The sequence below is a fragment of the Branchiostoma lanceolatum genome, chromosome 19 (assembly GCF_035083965.1).
Source record: "Branchiostoma lanceolatum isolate klBraLanc5 chromosome 19, klBraLanc5.hap2, whole genome shotgun sequence".
Taxonomy (NCBI): Eukaryota; Metazoa; Chordata; class Leptocardii; order Amphioxiformes; family Branchiostomatidae; genus Branchiostoma; species Branchiostoma lanceolatum.
The window spans coordinates 11310088-11325474 of NC_089740.1; the positions used below are offsets into that span (position 1 = coordinate 11310088).

Sequence of the window (15387 nt, forward strand, 5' to 3'; positions counted from 1 at the left end):
AAAACAGGTTATCGCCGCATATACATGTGCACCAGTATTGAAAAAGGATATATTTGTGACAGTACAAATGTGGCTGTCAGTGTTAAACATGTACGGCACTTAATGCCACTCGCGAATTGTTTGTAAGCCATGTTTCCAAACGTTTGCAAAAAAAGCCATTGCTTTACATATTAGTGAAGTGCATGAACGAACACTCATCTGTATCCAGTGCTACATGCGTGATTGTTTTGCATGTGACCTGTGTTTTAAATGTATGTGCTATGTAGTATATAATGTGATGCTTATAATATAGAATTAGATAGAGAAATGACGTAATGAAATATGATTGAAAACAAAGATAAATATGTATTTAGTGCAACACATACATTTATTATCCTTGTATCTACACTGTACTTTTGAATGTATGTCAAATGTTTAACAATACATTGATTGAAGCAAACTTCTATATTGTCTATTAGTCTATGCCATGCTTTGGTAGGTTAATCTGATACACCCAAGGTGTACTTCTAGGATAGCTTTACCTGTACTGATCAACCACTATAACTTGCACACAAATCACCATTCTCTTGCACAAAACCAAATTCTTTTGTTACTTGTTTGGTAGTCTGTTACCAACATGTGCTTTCCAAGGGGCTGTAATGACACTTCTTGCCACTAGGTGGCGCTGCAGCAAGAATTTTCTTCTGTGGAGGCTGAGCCCAACCGGTGTTAGCTTTTATCATCATAATCATCATCATCGGTCGACCCCCGGGGGGGGGACGGGGTAAGTCCATGCACAACTTCCGACCACACCAGTCCATCTGCCATGGCCGCACTAAGGTCTTCCATGTGAATTGAGGTGTCTCTAGATAAAGCCCCTGGGAAAGTCAGCTTTCTGGATCGTGTTTTTCCCCGGGGCCCCCACAGAATGAGTGAGGAGATTGTCTCCTCACTTGCCCAAGGCAGTGACCAGCAAACTGGACCCTTTCCTGTCTAAGTCTGTGTGACACCCGGGGGAGAGAACCGTAAATGGTCTGAATACTTGGGTGATGTTTCCCACTCAAGTTCTGTGCTTTGCGTAGAAGTGAAGCTTTTATCACATACACAGTACCTCTGACAAGTCAACCAATGGACTATCCCCAGCTTTAATGCTTGCAGACCTATGTGTTCCAGGTGCTATATAGATAGGCACCGCCCTATACACTGAAATGTGTAAGAAGGCTTTTAACTTCTTTAACCTAAGAGCACTCCGAAGTAGCCATTTGGCACCCAATTCGCTATTGGTTACAGAGTTAGGCAGCAGCAAGGAGGTTTGATTTAAACCTCTTTGGCAGCAGGGAGAAGGTTAAAACTCTGAAGAAGGTTCATATTTTTGCTGTACTCTTAGCATCCTGTACACTGCACACATTTAGTAATCTTTTAAAGACTCTATGAAACCAAAGTATTTTTTTATCATATTCAACAACACCAATGACAGTATTATCTACCCCTTTGCCCTAAACACACCCTTCTCTTGTTACTGAACATCCCACTGTAAAATGTCAGACTCATAATGTGGTGTTTGTTGCAAGGTAATCCAATCAGAACTGCCATTGACATCACAACCAGTTTGGAAACTAGCACCACAATTTGCATGACACTCAATATTTCTTTTTACAGATTTTCAAAATTATATTTTTTTCATTAGTCCTTAGCAGTTATAATTTGTTCACCTTACGACAAAAATTGAAGAATGATTTTTTGATGCTGTGATGTATAATACATAACACGAGAAGGGTGTATCTTTACCACAAATGCATCCGTGTATACAATGAATAGAATAATACTATCAGTGTTGTTCAACATAATCAGAAAATGCTGTACTTTGGTTTCAAACTATCTTTAAGGCTTGTACAAGAGGGTGTCCACCACATGAACCACTCCATTGGTCACAGGCACGTCCGCTATCAGCACGCGGGAAAACGTCCCGTTCCCGTTAACCTCCATACCTGGAAAAGATCTTTCAGTCACATTTGGAAAAAAAGAATTTTCAAACTTCGAAAAGGATGAAAAGATATTGCAGTTGCCTTCCTCTAATTTGGTACATGTACAATTCTTATTACTCATCCCTTAGTACATGTACTTACCTTTCAAAAGAGATTTCAAAAGATATTTGTTTAATTTATAAGTAGTACATGCATTTCTCTCTCAATAAAACCAATATTGATAGACAATAAGATAACATATTGAAACACCGCCCAATTGCTTTCAAACTGTGTGTTTTGAATTATACCTGTAAAAACAGTTAACAAAGACATCTTGAAAGTTCATTGACATTCAAAGTTTGTCAGCTTAGTAATCGGTAGAAAAGAAAAACTATAAATAATTGCTTACCTCCAGGACCTACTAATACAGTCAGTTCTTTACTGTTGTCTCCTAGAGTTTTGACTTTCTCATTGTCAAAGAAGCCGACATGGAAAGTCACGTCTTGCAGTATGTGTCGCTTCATGATCTAGAAAACAAGAAAATACCTAGATTTACAATAATATATAAAACATTAATACATGTGTAAAGTATGAATAGTTGCAATGAAAAACAAATTGAAAATGGGAGATGTTGAATGAAAAAGCCAATTTTCACACCCCCTTTAATTCTAATCTAACCTTTCGTAAATACATGTATCATATAGGGGTGGATACTGGTTCGGCTTAATAAGGTCCGAGTCCAAGTTTAGGTCCAGAGATTTAGGTTCAGGTCCGGACTTGAACCTGGACCTGATCCTGTCCAGTTGATGTTTTGTTTTATTAGACCAATATTAAGCATAGAGAATTGATACTGACACGCAGGACTATAAAAGTTTCTTGGTGAGAAGACTTTCAAGACAAACCATTGAGGGGAGACTCTTTTAAACAAAACAGAAAAATATATTTGTACTTCATTCAGGTTTTTTTGGACTCAGGTTTTTGGCTTTCAGGTTTTTTGGACTCGGTTCTTGGATGTTATAAAGGTCCGAATCAGGTCTAGCAAACCGGTATCCACCCCTAGTATCATATATTGCTCTTGACAATACAGATTTAGGACTTTGAATGGAACAGTTGAAAACAGCTCTTCAATGCCCACCTGACTTGCAGTTTTAGAGTCATTCATCAGGTGGCGCAGCTGAGCTGGGTCCAGCTTCTCCAGGGCAGCGTTTGTTGGCACCAGGAAGGTGTGAGCTGTGGTTTGATTCAAAGTGTTCTCAACGCCTGCCGCCTCTAGTAACTTCACTGTTTGACTGCAAAATATATCAATGAAATTTCAGCAGCTATAGTGAAGTATCATTCCCTACTGTTGTCAAATTACAAGACGAGCCTTGTTTTCAGAAATCTTAAAAAAAAAAGTTATTAACTTCCCACAAGATAATCATTCACAATTCTCTTTGCTTTGGCTTCTTTGATCTTCCGGCAAGGGCAGTACTATAGTACAATGCTAAACTTTCTTCCAACACAAAGATATACACGGATCAAATCTTCAAAAACCAACACTACTACTGTCGCCTTCTTCAGGATCAATAATAACCAGTCACTTTCGTATGTGATCTTGCAAGATGTACGGACATGTGACTTTACTGGCACATGATTTTAAGGATCCATGACATCAGAGATTGGTCAAAAGTGCAGTACTAGTCAGGTTTGAAAGGAGGTGCTTCTGACCTGTACGTTGCCATGTCCTGTGTAAGGTACTGCAGCGCAGTTCCTTTCGTCAGAGGAAACAGCACTTTGTCTACCACGTGAAGGACTCCGTTCTCTGCCAACTGGTCCTTTTTGTAGACTGGTGAACCATTGATAGTTGTAACCTTTTAGAGATAAAAATCATACTCATTTTAATAAAACCTTCACTTCGTGCAACTTTCGATTGATTTAGAAATACAGTAAATGGCGAGCCATACCTCGAGTAGGTAAAAGAACCCAGGGTCCTTTCTGGTGTGGGTGGATCAAATAAATCTATCCAGGTAAACCTTTTACCACTTTACCAGGTATGCCATACAGACAAGCAAACAAGTGATAGACTTAAATGAGTTTTTTCTTTACCAGAAAATAACTGGTTAATGTATTACAGTTTCTGCATTAAAACACACATAGGTGTACTATAACAAAGAATGAAATTTGGTCTACCAAGCAGATGTGTGAAATCAGCCTTACCTTGTCTTGCCCTGCTTCCTGGTTCTCATAAACATTAACCCTGACTGTGCTGTTGTTGGCTGTTTTTATAACCTTGTTGTTCTGCAGACTGCCAGATTTCAGCTCCTTTGGGACTGGAAAACAGATGAGGGTGCATTTTCACCAGGTGTTTTTGATTGACAATACAGTGACAAGCACCAGTAAAAAGTTGCAAAAAGTTAGAAAACAAGGACAGGTAATGTGAGCTCCTGTTAGCAGTGATATTGCTACTGCCTGGCTGCCATACTGGCCTCTGACTAAATGGCCTTTCCAATGTCCATCCACGATATTGCAACAGTCTGACAGTGGGGTTCACGAGCCACCAACTGACCAGTCTAACTGGTCTGGACCTTTTAGGCTAGCGGTTAGTGTGTTTGTTTTTGGAGTTGGTGGCCCGGGTTCGGCGTGAGTTCGAATCCCGGGAGTCAGGAGACTGTACTACTCGCCTCTTAAATTGTGTTTCAATACTGACCATACATTAAGTCAAGTTATTGACAAGAGTATCGGCCACCCTAGTGTAAGTGGAAGGAACCTATCAGACCTGTGTCATGCAGCTTACACTTACTGTACAAAACTGGTGTGTTATGCATTGAGGCAGTTTACAGCTTAGGCAATATGAACACAAAATCCCTGCTATGGGATGACTCACTAATATGATAGAGCAGGACCCTGTTCAGAACCTCAGGATCGTGAAGTGATGCTTTGACGTTCTGTGGAAGCCTGTCGAAGGCACTGTTTGTGGGAGCGAACACCGTCAGGGAATCCGTCCCTCGCAGCATGGAGTCCAGACCAGCTCGTTGTGCCAACAGATAGAACTGTACAACATCGGAGAAGAAAACACAGTAAAAAATGTTTGTCTATGAATATGGTTCCATTTTGAAGATCGAAATCCTAACTAAGGTTTGAATCTATATAAATGGATGAAAGACAATTCAGGAGAAGTATGCAAAAAAAAGCTTGAGCCAAAAGTAATTTGCAAACAGAGATCTGACCCCATACAGGCAGAATTGCAGTGCAGTGCAGAAACACACATACAAAACACCAATGCACACGAACACAAACGCACAAACACGCCCAAAACAACACTTCACTCAAGTTGGTGAAAGGGTACGTTTTAATAAAAACTCACCGCTTTCAGTCCAAGTTCTGAAGAGAGCGTCAAAAGATCAGGAAGAGCATTTTTGTCATTTCGCCGGGACGACTTAAGCTGATATGAATTCAAAATGTCTTCGTTATTTGGTCGAAAATTTCCGCCAGTGAAAATCTCATTTGCACCTGTTGCACAGCAACACGCGACTAAAAAGGTGAGAAAAACAAGCTTCATCTTTTACGAAATTGAATAAATCTTTCAGAAAAGCACTCTGAAGTAATATGGCTTTTGCCTCGAAATCACAATTAAGTCTTTAGGACGGCTCTTATGAGAAAAATGTAACTAAATCAACGAATAAAAAATCTCGCTTCCTGTTTTAGCTTTTTGCCGCCATGATAGTGTCAAAGGTTGTAGGAACATTCCATTACAACAGAATGTTTTGAATTAGAATTTTTGAACTAGAATAAATGTATATTGTAATACCTAGATTACTAATTTGAAATATAATATACTTAAATTGAATCTATATAATATACTCTGTATTATCATTTTGCACAAGATTGAAAAATGAATAAACTTTTTCTTTATATAAACGCCCCTGATTTTGAATATGTGATAATCCTCTGGTCAAAGGTCAGCTTATGTAAACTGGGTCAGTGTGCCTAAATTTGGAGTTTGTAATCAGGAAAAAAGCCTAATGCCAGTATTATAATGTTTTTATGGCGAAAAGTCGGTATTTTAGGTTCAGGAATATGTGGGGCATTCCTTTTACACGAATTCTGGGAAAGGAAAGACGTTTTTACGGTCCAGGCGTTCAGTTTTTGGAGTAGTAGTAAGGTAGAAGAGGAGGGGCAAGATATGAAACTCAAACTAGTGCAGATCGTTTTCAGGCATGGCGCTAGAACTCCAATATCTCGGCTTCCACCCAGTATAGAGCAGGTAAGAAATGAGATTTTATGTTTTGCATTTATTCTGGGTGATTGATAAATTAATTATGGAATGTGACGTTTTATGGAAACAGTTATGTAACTTGAGAAGTGAAGATGTAAGATGATAACGTCAACTCTCATAATACCACTACGTTTATGGCAATTTCTCAATGTTTTTCCAGTTACTTTCCATGTCATAGATGAAGGTCTGCATGGGGGACTACAGTAATCTAAATGCCTTTTAAGTTCTCAGTGATTTAATTCCATGGTAAGGAGGGTGTTTTAGGTAATGGGGGTGTTTTAGGTTTGTGAAAGTCACATATTGTATGGTAATGGGAACAAATTTTTTGCAGTGATTTTACTAGAGTTAGTTTGTGGTGAAGCTGTCGGCGCGAAAACTGTGAACATAAAACCATCACAAAATTTCTAGAATTACAGTACTGGTACTTTACGTTGACTTTATTGCAGGCTACATGGAGTACTGACCTAGTGAAGGATGTGCCTCACACCCTGATAGACTATCGTGTGGAGAGTCTAGATGGCGGACCTCGACCCCCCTCCCCAGTGGAGGACAGCTACCAGAAGCACGGACCTCACAAGGTATGCATTCATTGTCTTCTTCTTTCCGTTGATGCCCACGATTCATCCAGTTGCTTGAGTAACTGCTTTTGGCAAACAAATATCTGCTATTTTGTCTGTTTTTTTTTTACCAGGGTGGTGCTCGTTGGGGTCAGCTGACTACCCTTGGACAGCAACAGATGTTTGACCTTGGACAGCTCCTCAGGAAGCACTACGTTGAGAACAACAGATTCATAGATCCTGACTACAACCCACAGCAAGTGTAGTAAGTGTGAAGTGGATTCTATATTGACAGCCAAAGATTCAGTACTGTAAAGTACTACTGTATTCTGCATTAGTCTTGTCATTTCACCTACAAATTGAAACATTGGTATTTTCAACTGTTTACATCTACATGTATGTACCAATAGATTTTGATTCATCCATAGATTTTAATGTATCTTTTGTTGTGTTATTTGTAAAAAAAGATATTCAGACTACGTTATTAGAAAATTTCCAAATATGTGTATCATAAATGTTAGGGTCATATGAAATGGAAAGGATATCATACATTAAAAGATTTAATTTCAATAAAGTAAACTTTGCTGTATGGAATTTATTGTATGATTTGGTTGAAAATGTAAGTCAAGAACTGAAAAGTCTGTTTGCATGGGATATTCAGATTCCTATATGTTTTGTTGCGTTTTATTCACATATTCCCATATGTTTTTGTTGTGTTTTATTCACAGCGTACGAAGCACTAATATCAAGAGGACAGTAGAGTCCGCCCGATGTGTGCTGGCAGGGCTGTTTGGAAACTCACAGTCCGACAGGGAAGGTAGGAAACTCATGAAATAAACCTGAAGAAGAAATGGTAAAGTACTGTATAAGCCAATTCACGGTTTAAACTGCACATGCACAGCAAGATGCATTATAGGTAATATCTCAAAGTTGAAGAACCCTGAGAAATAAACAAAACAAGTCTCGACATGTATGAAGCATAGTCTAGACAAGAACTGTTTACCTTCACCTTTGACATATTACCCACAATGCAGCATGCTGTGCATGCACATTTCACATACCGTTGTCCATGGGCCAGATAAGATGTCAGTACCACCTGAGGTGGCTAATTTTCCTTATGATTATATTTCAAAGACTCATAACTCTTCGTAGGATTAAAATATCCCAATAAAGCTAACATTTGTGTAATTCCTGGTTTATTCCCTATCAGCCTACCATATGTCATTTTTGAAAAATATCAATGTTTAATTGATTTACCCACCCCTTTATAATTGTATCAAAGGGTGTGGTCCATGTAGGGGTCAAAGGTCAAGGGCAGATAGCCGGGTCAAAGCTACCACTCTGCGACGGCTATCATATCAAAATATATTCCTCATGACAGACACCCGACTTTTCAAAAATCATAAGGAAAATTTGCCACCTCGTACAGGTGGTACCGATATGTAAAATTATAGGGTCTGGCCCATGGACTAATACTGTGAACCAGCTTATTTGGTGTCCATTCTCCCATACATTTAAGTGATAAGATGATGAACATGACAAAACTTGAACTTGGTGACTTTAAGTGGATATATTGATGAGGGTTATCAGGATCAGTTGTGATTGACATCAGTCGAATTGTAAAGGTTACAAAATTTTCAACAATCGGAGAAGACCAGGGCAAACAAAACCCAAGTTGTAGAAACAAAACTTCTGATAAAATATCTGTTATGAATGTGAAAAATGACACTATAGTATGATTACGTTAGATAAAACCAGATACTGCATGTTTTTTTTAGTTTATGAAAATGACTTTGATATAGGTTATGACATAAGTGAAAACAACAAAAACACAAAGGACTCCAGGAAGCAGATGCATCAAACTGGATTTTTTCCTTACAAGAATTGTCTATTTTTGTTTTTGAATTATCCGGCTACACCTCAACATTCCTAGGTCCTGTAGTCATCCGGACCTCTACAGCTGAAGAAGAGATTTTCTACCCCAACCGACAGAACTGCCTAGCCATGAGGCCCCTTATCAAGTGAGTGAAATGGGATATGAAAAATGGGACTCTAATACTGTAAATTCATTTATTTTTGCAGGACGTAATTTCACAGTACATGGGTTCAAATCCTCTGACATGCTATCAAAGTTGTGCCCTTGGGAAAAAGGCACCTTACATGATTTTCCTCACTCCACCCAGGTGTGAAAATGGGTACCTGACTACGGTTGGGGAGGTAAAAGACGGCTGAAGGAGAGGGATGGGCTCCACCTTCCAGTACCTTGCCTTAGGATAACAACCCATTGCCCTATGGCCTCAAAAATGTACTGGACTTTTACCCAGTTACATGGGTGAAGGAGGTTTTTTGCGGTTGAAACAATTCAGTAGTACAGTAGTAATACATTGGAAATGCATATTCAAGCAAAAAGTCCCCACCATCAACCTTTCAAGATGTACCGTCACTCACTTAAACTTCCAACAGATTTGCTTCATTTATGGTCTGTGCATGGAATAAGCTGTAATTAATTGCAGCTAAAAGTAATTTTATTTTCCAATAATTAGCTTCTTTTGGTTGCCTTTGATTAATTTAATTGTCTGGACTAATGTCATTCCATTTGCATGGTATGTGACTGTATTAAACTGTATGCTAGACATCTAATCATAGTGTTACAGTAATTTGAAGTTGGATGAAACTGTTTTCAACGCTGTGAGTTCTCCCATATGTATTGTAATGTTACTGGTTAAAGAATGCTTCTTTGTCATTGTCTGGCATTGTTTCCTCCACTCTGATTGGTGGTTATTGAGATCTTTGCGTCTGTGGTTGGCTGCTGGCATTGTGGTTTTACCTCTTATCTGATTGACTGTTTTTGCCATCTGTGTGTAATTGGCCGTCCATGTCTTCATCTCTGATTGGCTGTCTCTCTTGTATACCATCAGTTACCCAGGTGCCATCTTGTCTGTGATTGGTCATTGCTCTCCTGATTGATCCCTATGTTTTTGTCTGAAGGAAAACTTCTTCAATTAAACGTATCTCAAAAAGCAGCTTTAATTCAGATAAGCCTTCCTCCTCCCGAGGTTTTTTTAAAGTTGTATGTGTGTACATCAGATCTAGAACTTAACAGTTAGGGGGTTAAAGAACCAAAGTTGCTGACTATGCTGAAAAACACCTTACATGTCAACACAGAAAATACTTCATTTCCTAAACTTCAACTATTTTGGGCTTATGATACACATTTAATTTGTCAATCACAGCTGATTCTTATAATCTTTCTCATAATGTTAACAGCCATATTCCATTTGGTTATATGATATAATGATAACTGTGTAAAGTAATGTAGCTTGCAAGGGTACTAGAGCTGTGTAACTGTACAGTGTACCGCAGTACCGGTACAATCAATTAGGTACAGGTCCAAAATACCTGAACCCTGCTGTATAGGTACTGGACCGGTACTAATCAGTTCAAGCCTGGCTAGGGATGGCAACTTTGACAGATGAAATCACCATGAAATTACCATGGCAGTGCACTGAAGACTCCTGTAGCACAGAATAAACTTTAAGAAGGCCTGAGTCAATTTTCCATCTTTGTTTTCATGAAAATAGTACTGCAATACTGGAGTCATAGCTGACCATTATTTGACCATTATTTGAACATTAGCAGTTCAGGTACAATTTCAGGTCCGGACCTGTACCTAAACCTGTGTACCTGTACCTTTACCTGTACCTAAAATTTGTTTAGTTACACAGCTCTAAAGGGTACTGACATGCTTTGTCCTATAGCCTACAAAGTAAAGCTATTTCTTTTCCTCAGCATGCATTTTGCTTCTTGTTCATTGGCTTAGTTAACGCGTAGGTGTGCGTCATATTTCACATGATTTCTATTGCAGATCCAATCAGAATATACACAAGTCACGTCAACAAAGAAATATTCTGGCCCAACTATGTACACTGTGGGCACTTAGGGGCATTTTGGAAGTGAGTCTGCCTTTGTGTGTGCTTTCTCCCCCTTTTGTTTGTGTACTCTTCCATATGCACCAATCAGCATACCAGTTGCCAGCTTGGGCTAGTCCATTTTTTATTGAAAGAGGTAGATCTTGGGTAGTTCAGAAACCAAAATGTTGATGTTCACTTTCCATGTTCTTTCTCTTCTTTTATGTTTGATTTTCACTGTCATCACTGCATTTTGTTAGATGTTACCTAACTTTCCAAGTTTGAAACTGTTTTTGTTACTTGAACTAACTTGAAACATTAACTCTTCCCCCATGAAACAAACTTATATTGCTATTTCTGACATTTTGTATTACAGGTTCAACCAAAAACGTTTCTTTTTCTATAGTATTTTAAGTTTTTTTTTTCAATTTGTTTTATTGGTTTTTCAAATAAAAATAACAAATACATGTACTATGATGGTATTGTTTGGTCAGAAATATCTCTTAAGAACTGCTTTCTAAGATCTGAGATGAAACAAAGAATGTTGGTTTACATTTACACAGTAATTTTGGAGAAGGTTGTGTTCAAATAGAACTGTATTTAAGATTCTGAAAAAATGGATGGCACCACACTTAAGGTAGGTAAAAGGGAAAATTAATTACAAAATAATGCATCTTCCCCCCTCCCCATGTGATTTAGATTTAACTTTAAAGTTTACATGTAAAGTTAGTTGTTTAAAAGTTTTGGTTCTATTCAGTATTGTCCAAAAAGTTCTTAATGGTAGAATGTTGAATTCAACATTTTAGCTGACAGTTTATTAGAAAAGTAAAAGACAGTTGGCCCAAACCCAGTTTTAAGAGTCTTATGGGGTTTAATGGATATGCTATTTTCTCATGTTATAGGACTGCATGGGGTTTGCTGGACACTGCCCTACCAGGGTACAGGGAGGACAGGCTGAAACTACAGAGTATACTGGGGATAGAAGAGGCCAGACAGTTTAACATCTTTGGCCTCAGAGATGAACTAACTGCACGAAAGGTAAGCGGTTTGGGTTAGTTCATTATACTTAGTTTCCCTAACACTGGTTTCTTTGGATTTGAATACTTGGGATTTGAACTGCTTTGGATTAAATACTTGGGATCGACTCAAAACACTTGAGATTGGGAAAACCTAGTTACTGTAAATTCATGTATTTTCACTTGGATTTTATTTCGCAGTATGAAAGGGATATTTTCGTCGTGTTTTACGTTCAGTCAAAACAACATCATAGCACAAAAGCACACATTCAGTGTCATGATTTTGTGGTAGAGAGACACCATGAAAACTGCAAAACCACCTCAACTACTTCAAGATTTACAGTAACTGTATTATATACTGGTTTATTTTACCGGGAAATTCCTCTCTTTTCATGAAGTACAATGGACAGTGGACCATGGCTTAACGTCTCAACCTAAGGACTGCAACCCTTTTCAGTTGCATGCCCTTAGGTTGATTTACAAGTTACAACAGCCGACATTCAAACTCCAAACCTCTAGGTCCAGACATATAGTCACTAACCACTGGACTAGGTTGTATCTGTAGAAATATTTGACTTAAAATCTTTAATCTAAAACATATTTTCAAATTCTCCCTGTCTCCCCAAGTTTAAAGAAACCACTGTCATTTCATTTCAGGCACATGGCCTACCTATCCCAGAACACCTTGCAGCTCAGGAGGACGTAGTTGAGCTGAGAGCAACCCAGTGCATGGCGGCGCTGGTGTCAGGGGTTGAAGACGGACATTCCCACGCCCTGCGGCTTTCCACGGGACCAGTCATCGACCTTCTCACACAGAACATGCTAAGGGCGCAAAACTCAGAGAAGTGAGACACACTCCATTTTTGAACCTCAATCAAATCTGTCTATAGTAACCATTGAAAGGACTTGAAAAAATGGTCACTATAGACAGGATTCTTAATATTTGGTAAAAATAAGTGGCAACAATTGCTAGGTGGGCCTTATGCAGAGGTGGTCAATAGCACAGGTTTGACTGTATTTCAAAAACTCATCTATATTTAAGATAGGAGATTTACACAAAGAAGCTTTGAAGTTGCCTTATTTGATTGGTAAAATCTAGGATTTTGAAATACACAAGCAAAATTATAGCTGTGATGAGAATGGTGTAAGAATAGTAAGATAGAAACTGGATTCTCATTGGTTGTTGCCTGGCTACCACAAGTTATACCTATACTCTGGCTATGATACCACCCAGGTCTTTGATATATGTTAATTTGAGCACAAATTTTGCTGTCAATCATGCCAGTTTCCATAGTAACTGGATTCTCATTGGTTGTTGCCTAGCAGCCACAAGTTGCACCTGTACTCCGGCCATGACACCACCCTGATCCCACTGCTGAAGGCTCTTGGTATCTTCGATGACCGCTGGCCGCCATACGCCGCCCATGTGACCGTGGAGTTGTACCAAGATGCCAAAAAGAACAACTTTGTTAAGGTTTTGTACCTTGAAGAGGTAAATAATTTTCCCCTCTTTTGTAAGGAAAACTGCAGCACTATGTATGTTGATAAAGTCAGACAATTTATATTTGTTTTCCTTGATATATGAGGATACGAGAAATAAAGACTCTCAAATATATATTAGTTCTCCTTGATTTAAAGGATATGAAAGAAATAAACAACATTTCAGCTGTAAAATAAAATTACAATTCTTTGGTTATCTTTTGAATGTACATTTTGATGAGATTGTATATTCTCCCAACAGGAAAAGCAAGTGCAAGGCTGCAGTGCTGTCCTGTGTCCATTTGAAGAGTTTAAGGAAGCCATGGCAACAGTAGCTTTGTCTCATAAGGCATTTTGGGAGAACTGCAAAATTGATCAGAAGAAAGCTTCTCAGACTACTGTATGATGGAATATCATGTTAATCATAGCCCATAGTTAGATGATAAGGTGCCAGAATTATTACAAATTAATGCAAGTTGGTCTCATGGAACTTTCTGGACAATGTACACTGAACACAAAAGTTTGGAAACAATTTGATAATGAATATCTCTGTTATTACTATATCAAGTGTGTAATATTATGTGTAATTGGAAAGCTTTTTTATTACATTTTCAATGTAACCATTTTTGCCATGATCCTACATTGAAAGATCAAACACCAGAGCTAGCAATGTGAGTGTGGAACAAAACAAAAGTGCTTAAATTCCCCTGTCAACATAGTGTCTGACTTTGGCAGGGGGATTTCAGCACATTTTTGTGACCCACTCACAAAATCAGTCATGGTGCTCATTGCCAAAAAACATGATCCTAAAAATATACAAGCTTATAAGCTACAAGCTATAACAAAATTCTAATCATCAAAATACAACTGACATTTGATTGAGAGAAAGTTCGGCCCTTTTGTTCCGTGACCTACTCGCAAGTAGGCCTGGTGCTCAACCCATGGATGTCTGATCATGGCAAACGTGGTGTCATTGTTAAGGGCTTTAAACAAGCTTTCCATTGGTATATAACATAATGCAATTGATAAAGCAATAATGGAGATTTGATGAGTCAAATCCAAGTAAACAAGCTTTTTGCGTTGAGTTTATTTCAACAGCAAATCTTTGGTAATATTCGGATTTGACCTCAGGCATATTACGCTTTGCTTCAAACAGTTTTGACATTAGATACATATTGTGATGTAGAGTTCTGCCTTGATATATCAAAAGCTACGCACAAAAATTGGTATTTCGTACGGAAACGTCATTAATTAGATCCCTTTCCCTTAGATTTGAAGTTTACTTCTCGGGTGTTATTTAGTGAATAGAATGTTGTATGTGTCTTTTGATCTGTCTTTTATGAAGAAAAAATCCTTTGTTTAGAAAATGTACATGTTGAATAGACAGGGCTGCGACAGCCTGTAAGTTTCAAGGATGTGTAGAATTATGTAATACTAAGTACTTTGAAAAATGACTACATTTGCATTTCACTTATGTCACATATGTCTTAAGATTTGTTTACGACAGATGATAATTAGACAGCCATTACTTATTGTATCATACAAAATTAAGCTGTCTGGAAGGTAGTCATAGATCTTTGTCATTTCCTTCAGTCAGTTCCTTCATAGCCTTGCTGAAAATGATACAATACAAAAATCATACAACATATGCAGCCTAACCTGCAACATTCTAAGTTAGCCGATTGGCACAAGATCTATATTGGTTACGGGATTTGGCAGCAGGGAGAATGTTACTGTAAATGCAGCAATGTTTGCGGTGGTTTTATGTTCGCGGTTTTCCCGGTGAACATTTTACCGTGAACTTAAGACCACTGTGAAAAGGCGTTCCATTGTGTGACTGTATTGCTACTATTGTCAACGCAAACTCAAAACCACCAAGAACACTCCATTTTCTCCCTACTGCAAAATTAAATCCCTGCAAAATTGTCTACATTTACAGTAATAGGTACAGTATAACAATGTTGGAACTGACTAATTAGCAGGGAAAATCTTTCTTGCAAAAACACACCAGAAGCATATGGAATTTTACCAGGGATAAAAGCATGACTTGTGCCCTTCATATTTAGCATATTATGAATAAGGATGCCAAAATATTAAAGATTATGAAAGGCAAATTTTTCAAATGTTTTCTGTATTGTGACAAATTTGTGACAAATGTGATAAACTTAGATATTGTATGCTGTTCTACATGACTGCTAAAACAATAGATACATGTACACCGTAGGATAT

The 15387-nt window shown here is 38.2% G+C and overlaps 2 protein-coding genes across 4 annotated transcripts; one reads left to right on the forward strand and one right to left on the reverse strand.

Moving 5' to 3' along the window:
• Nucleotides 1-332: 332 nt before the first annotated feature.
• On the reverse strand, nt 333-5660 carry LOC136426039 (transforming growth factor-beta-induced protein ig-h3-like). Its single transcript, XM_066414974.1, has 7 exons — nt 5287-5660; nt 4807-4972; nt 4140-4252; nt 3651-3793; nt 3079-3232; nt 2353-2470; nt 333-1967 (listed from the first exon to the last, which is right to left on the reverse strand). Exons 1-7 carry the CDS (start codon nt 5479-5481, stop codon nt 1861-1863), a joined length of 996 nt encoding a protein of 331 aa, XP_066271071.1. The 5' UTR covers nt 5482-5660; the 3' UTR covers nt 333-1860.
• A 215-nt stretch (nt 5661-5875) lies between these two features.
• On the forward strand, nt 5876-15272 carry LOC136426036 (lysophosphatidic acid phosphatase type 6-like). Of its 3 annotated transcripts, none has more exons than XM_066414971.1 (9): nt 5876-6186; nt 6645-6776; nt 6890-7020; nt 7484-7572; nt 8689-8776; nt 11566-11701; nt 12337-12524; nt 13003-13171; nt 13421-15272. In XM_066414971.1, exons 1-9 carry the CDS (start codon nt 5959-5961, stop codon nt 13562-13564), a joined length of 1305 nt encoding a protein of 434 aa, XP_066271068.1. In that variant the 5' UTR covers nt 5876-5958; the 3' UTR covers nt 13565-15272. The 3 variants fall into 3 exon arrangements, with proteins under 3 accessions (XP_066271068.1, XP_066271067.1, XP_066271069.1); XM_066414970.1 differs by lacking the exon at nt 8689-8776 and adding an exon at nt 10621-10708; XM_066414972.1 differs by lacking the exon at nt 8689-8776 and adding an exon at nt 10621-10708 and having other exon boundaries at nt 13006-13171.
• The last annotated feature ends 115 nt before the right edge of the window (nt 15273-15387 follow it).

Coding starts and splice junctions, on each gene's coding strand:
- LOC136426039 (XM_066414974.1), bottom strand. CDS start 5,481: ATGAAGCTTGTTTTTCTCACCTTTTTAGTCGCGTGTTGCTGTGCAACA. Junction 3,794..4,139: donor AGGAAGCAGGGCAAGACAAG/GTAAGGCTGATT, acceptor TATCTCTAAAAG/GTTACAACTATCAATGGTTC. Junction 1,968..2,352: donor TGTATTAGTAGGTCCTGGAG/GTAAGCAATTAT, acceptor GATCTTTTCCAG/GTATGGAGGTTAACGGGAAC.
- LOC136426036 (XM_066414971.1), top strand. CDS start 5,959: ATGTTTTTATGGCGAAAAGTCGGTATTTTAGGTTCAGGAATATGTGGG. Junction 6,187..6,644: donor TTCCACCCAGTATAGAGCAG/GTAAGAAATGAG, acceptor ACTTTATTGCAG/GCTACATGGAGTACTGACCT. Junction 8,777..11,565: donor GCCATGAGGCCCCTTATCAA/GTGAGTGAAATG, acceptor CTCATGTTATAG/GACTGCATGGGGTTTGCTGG.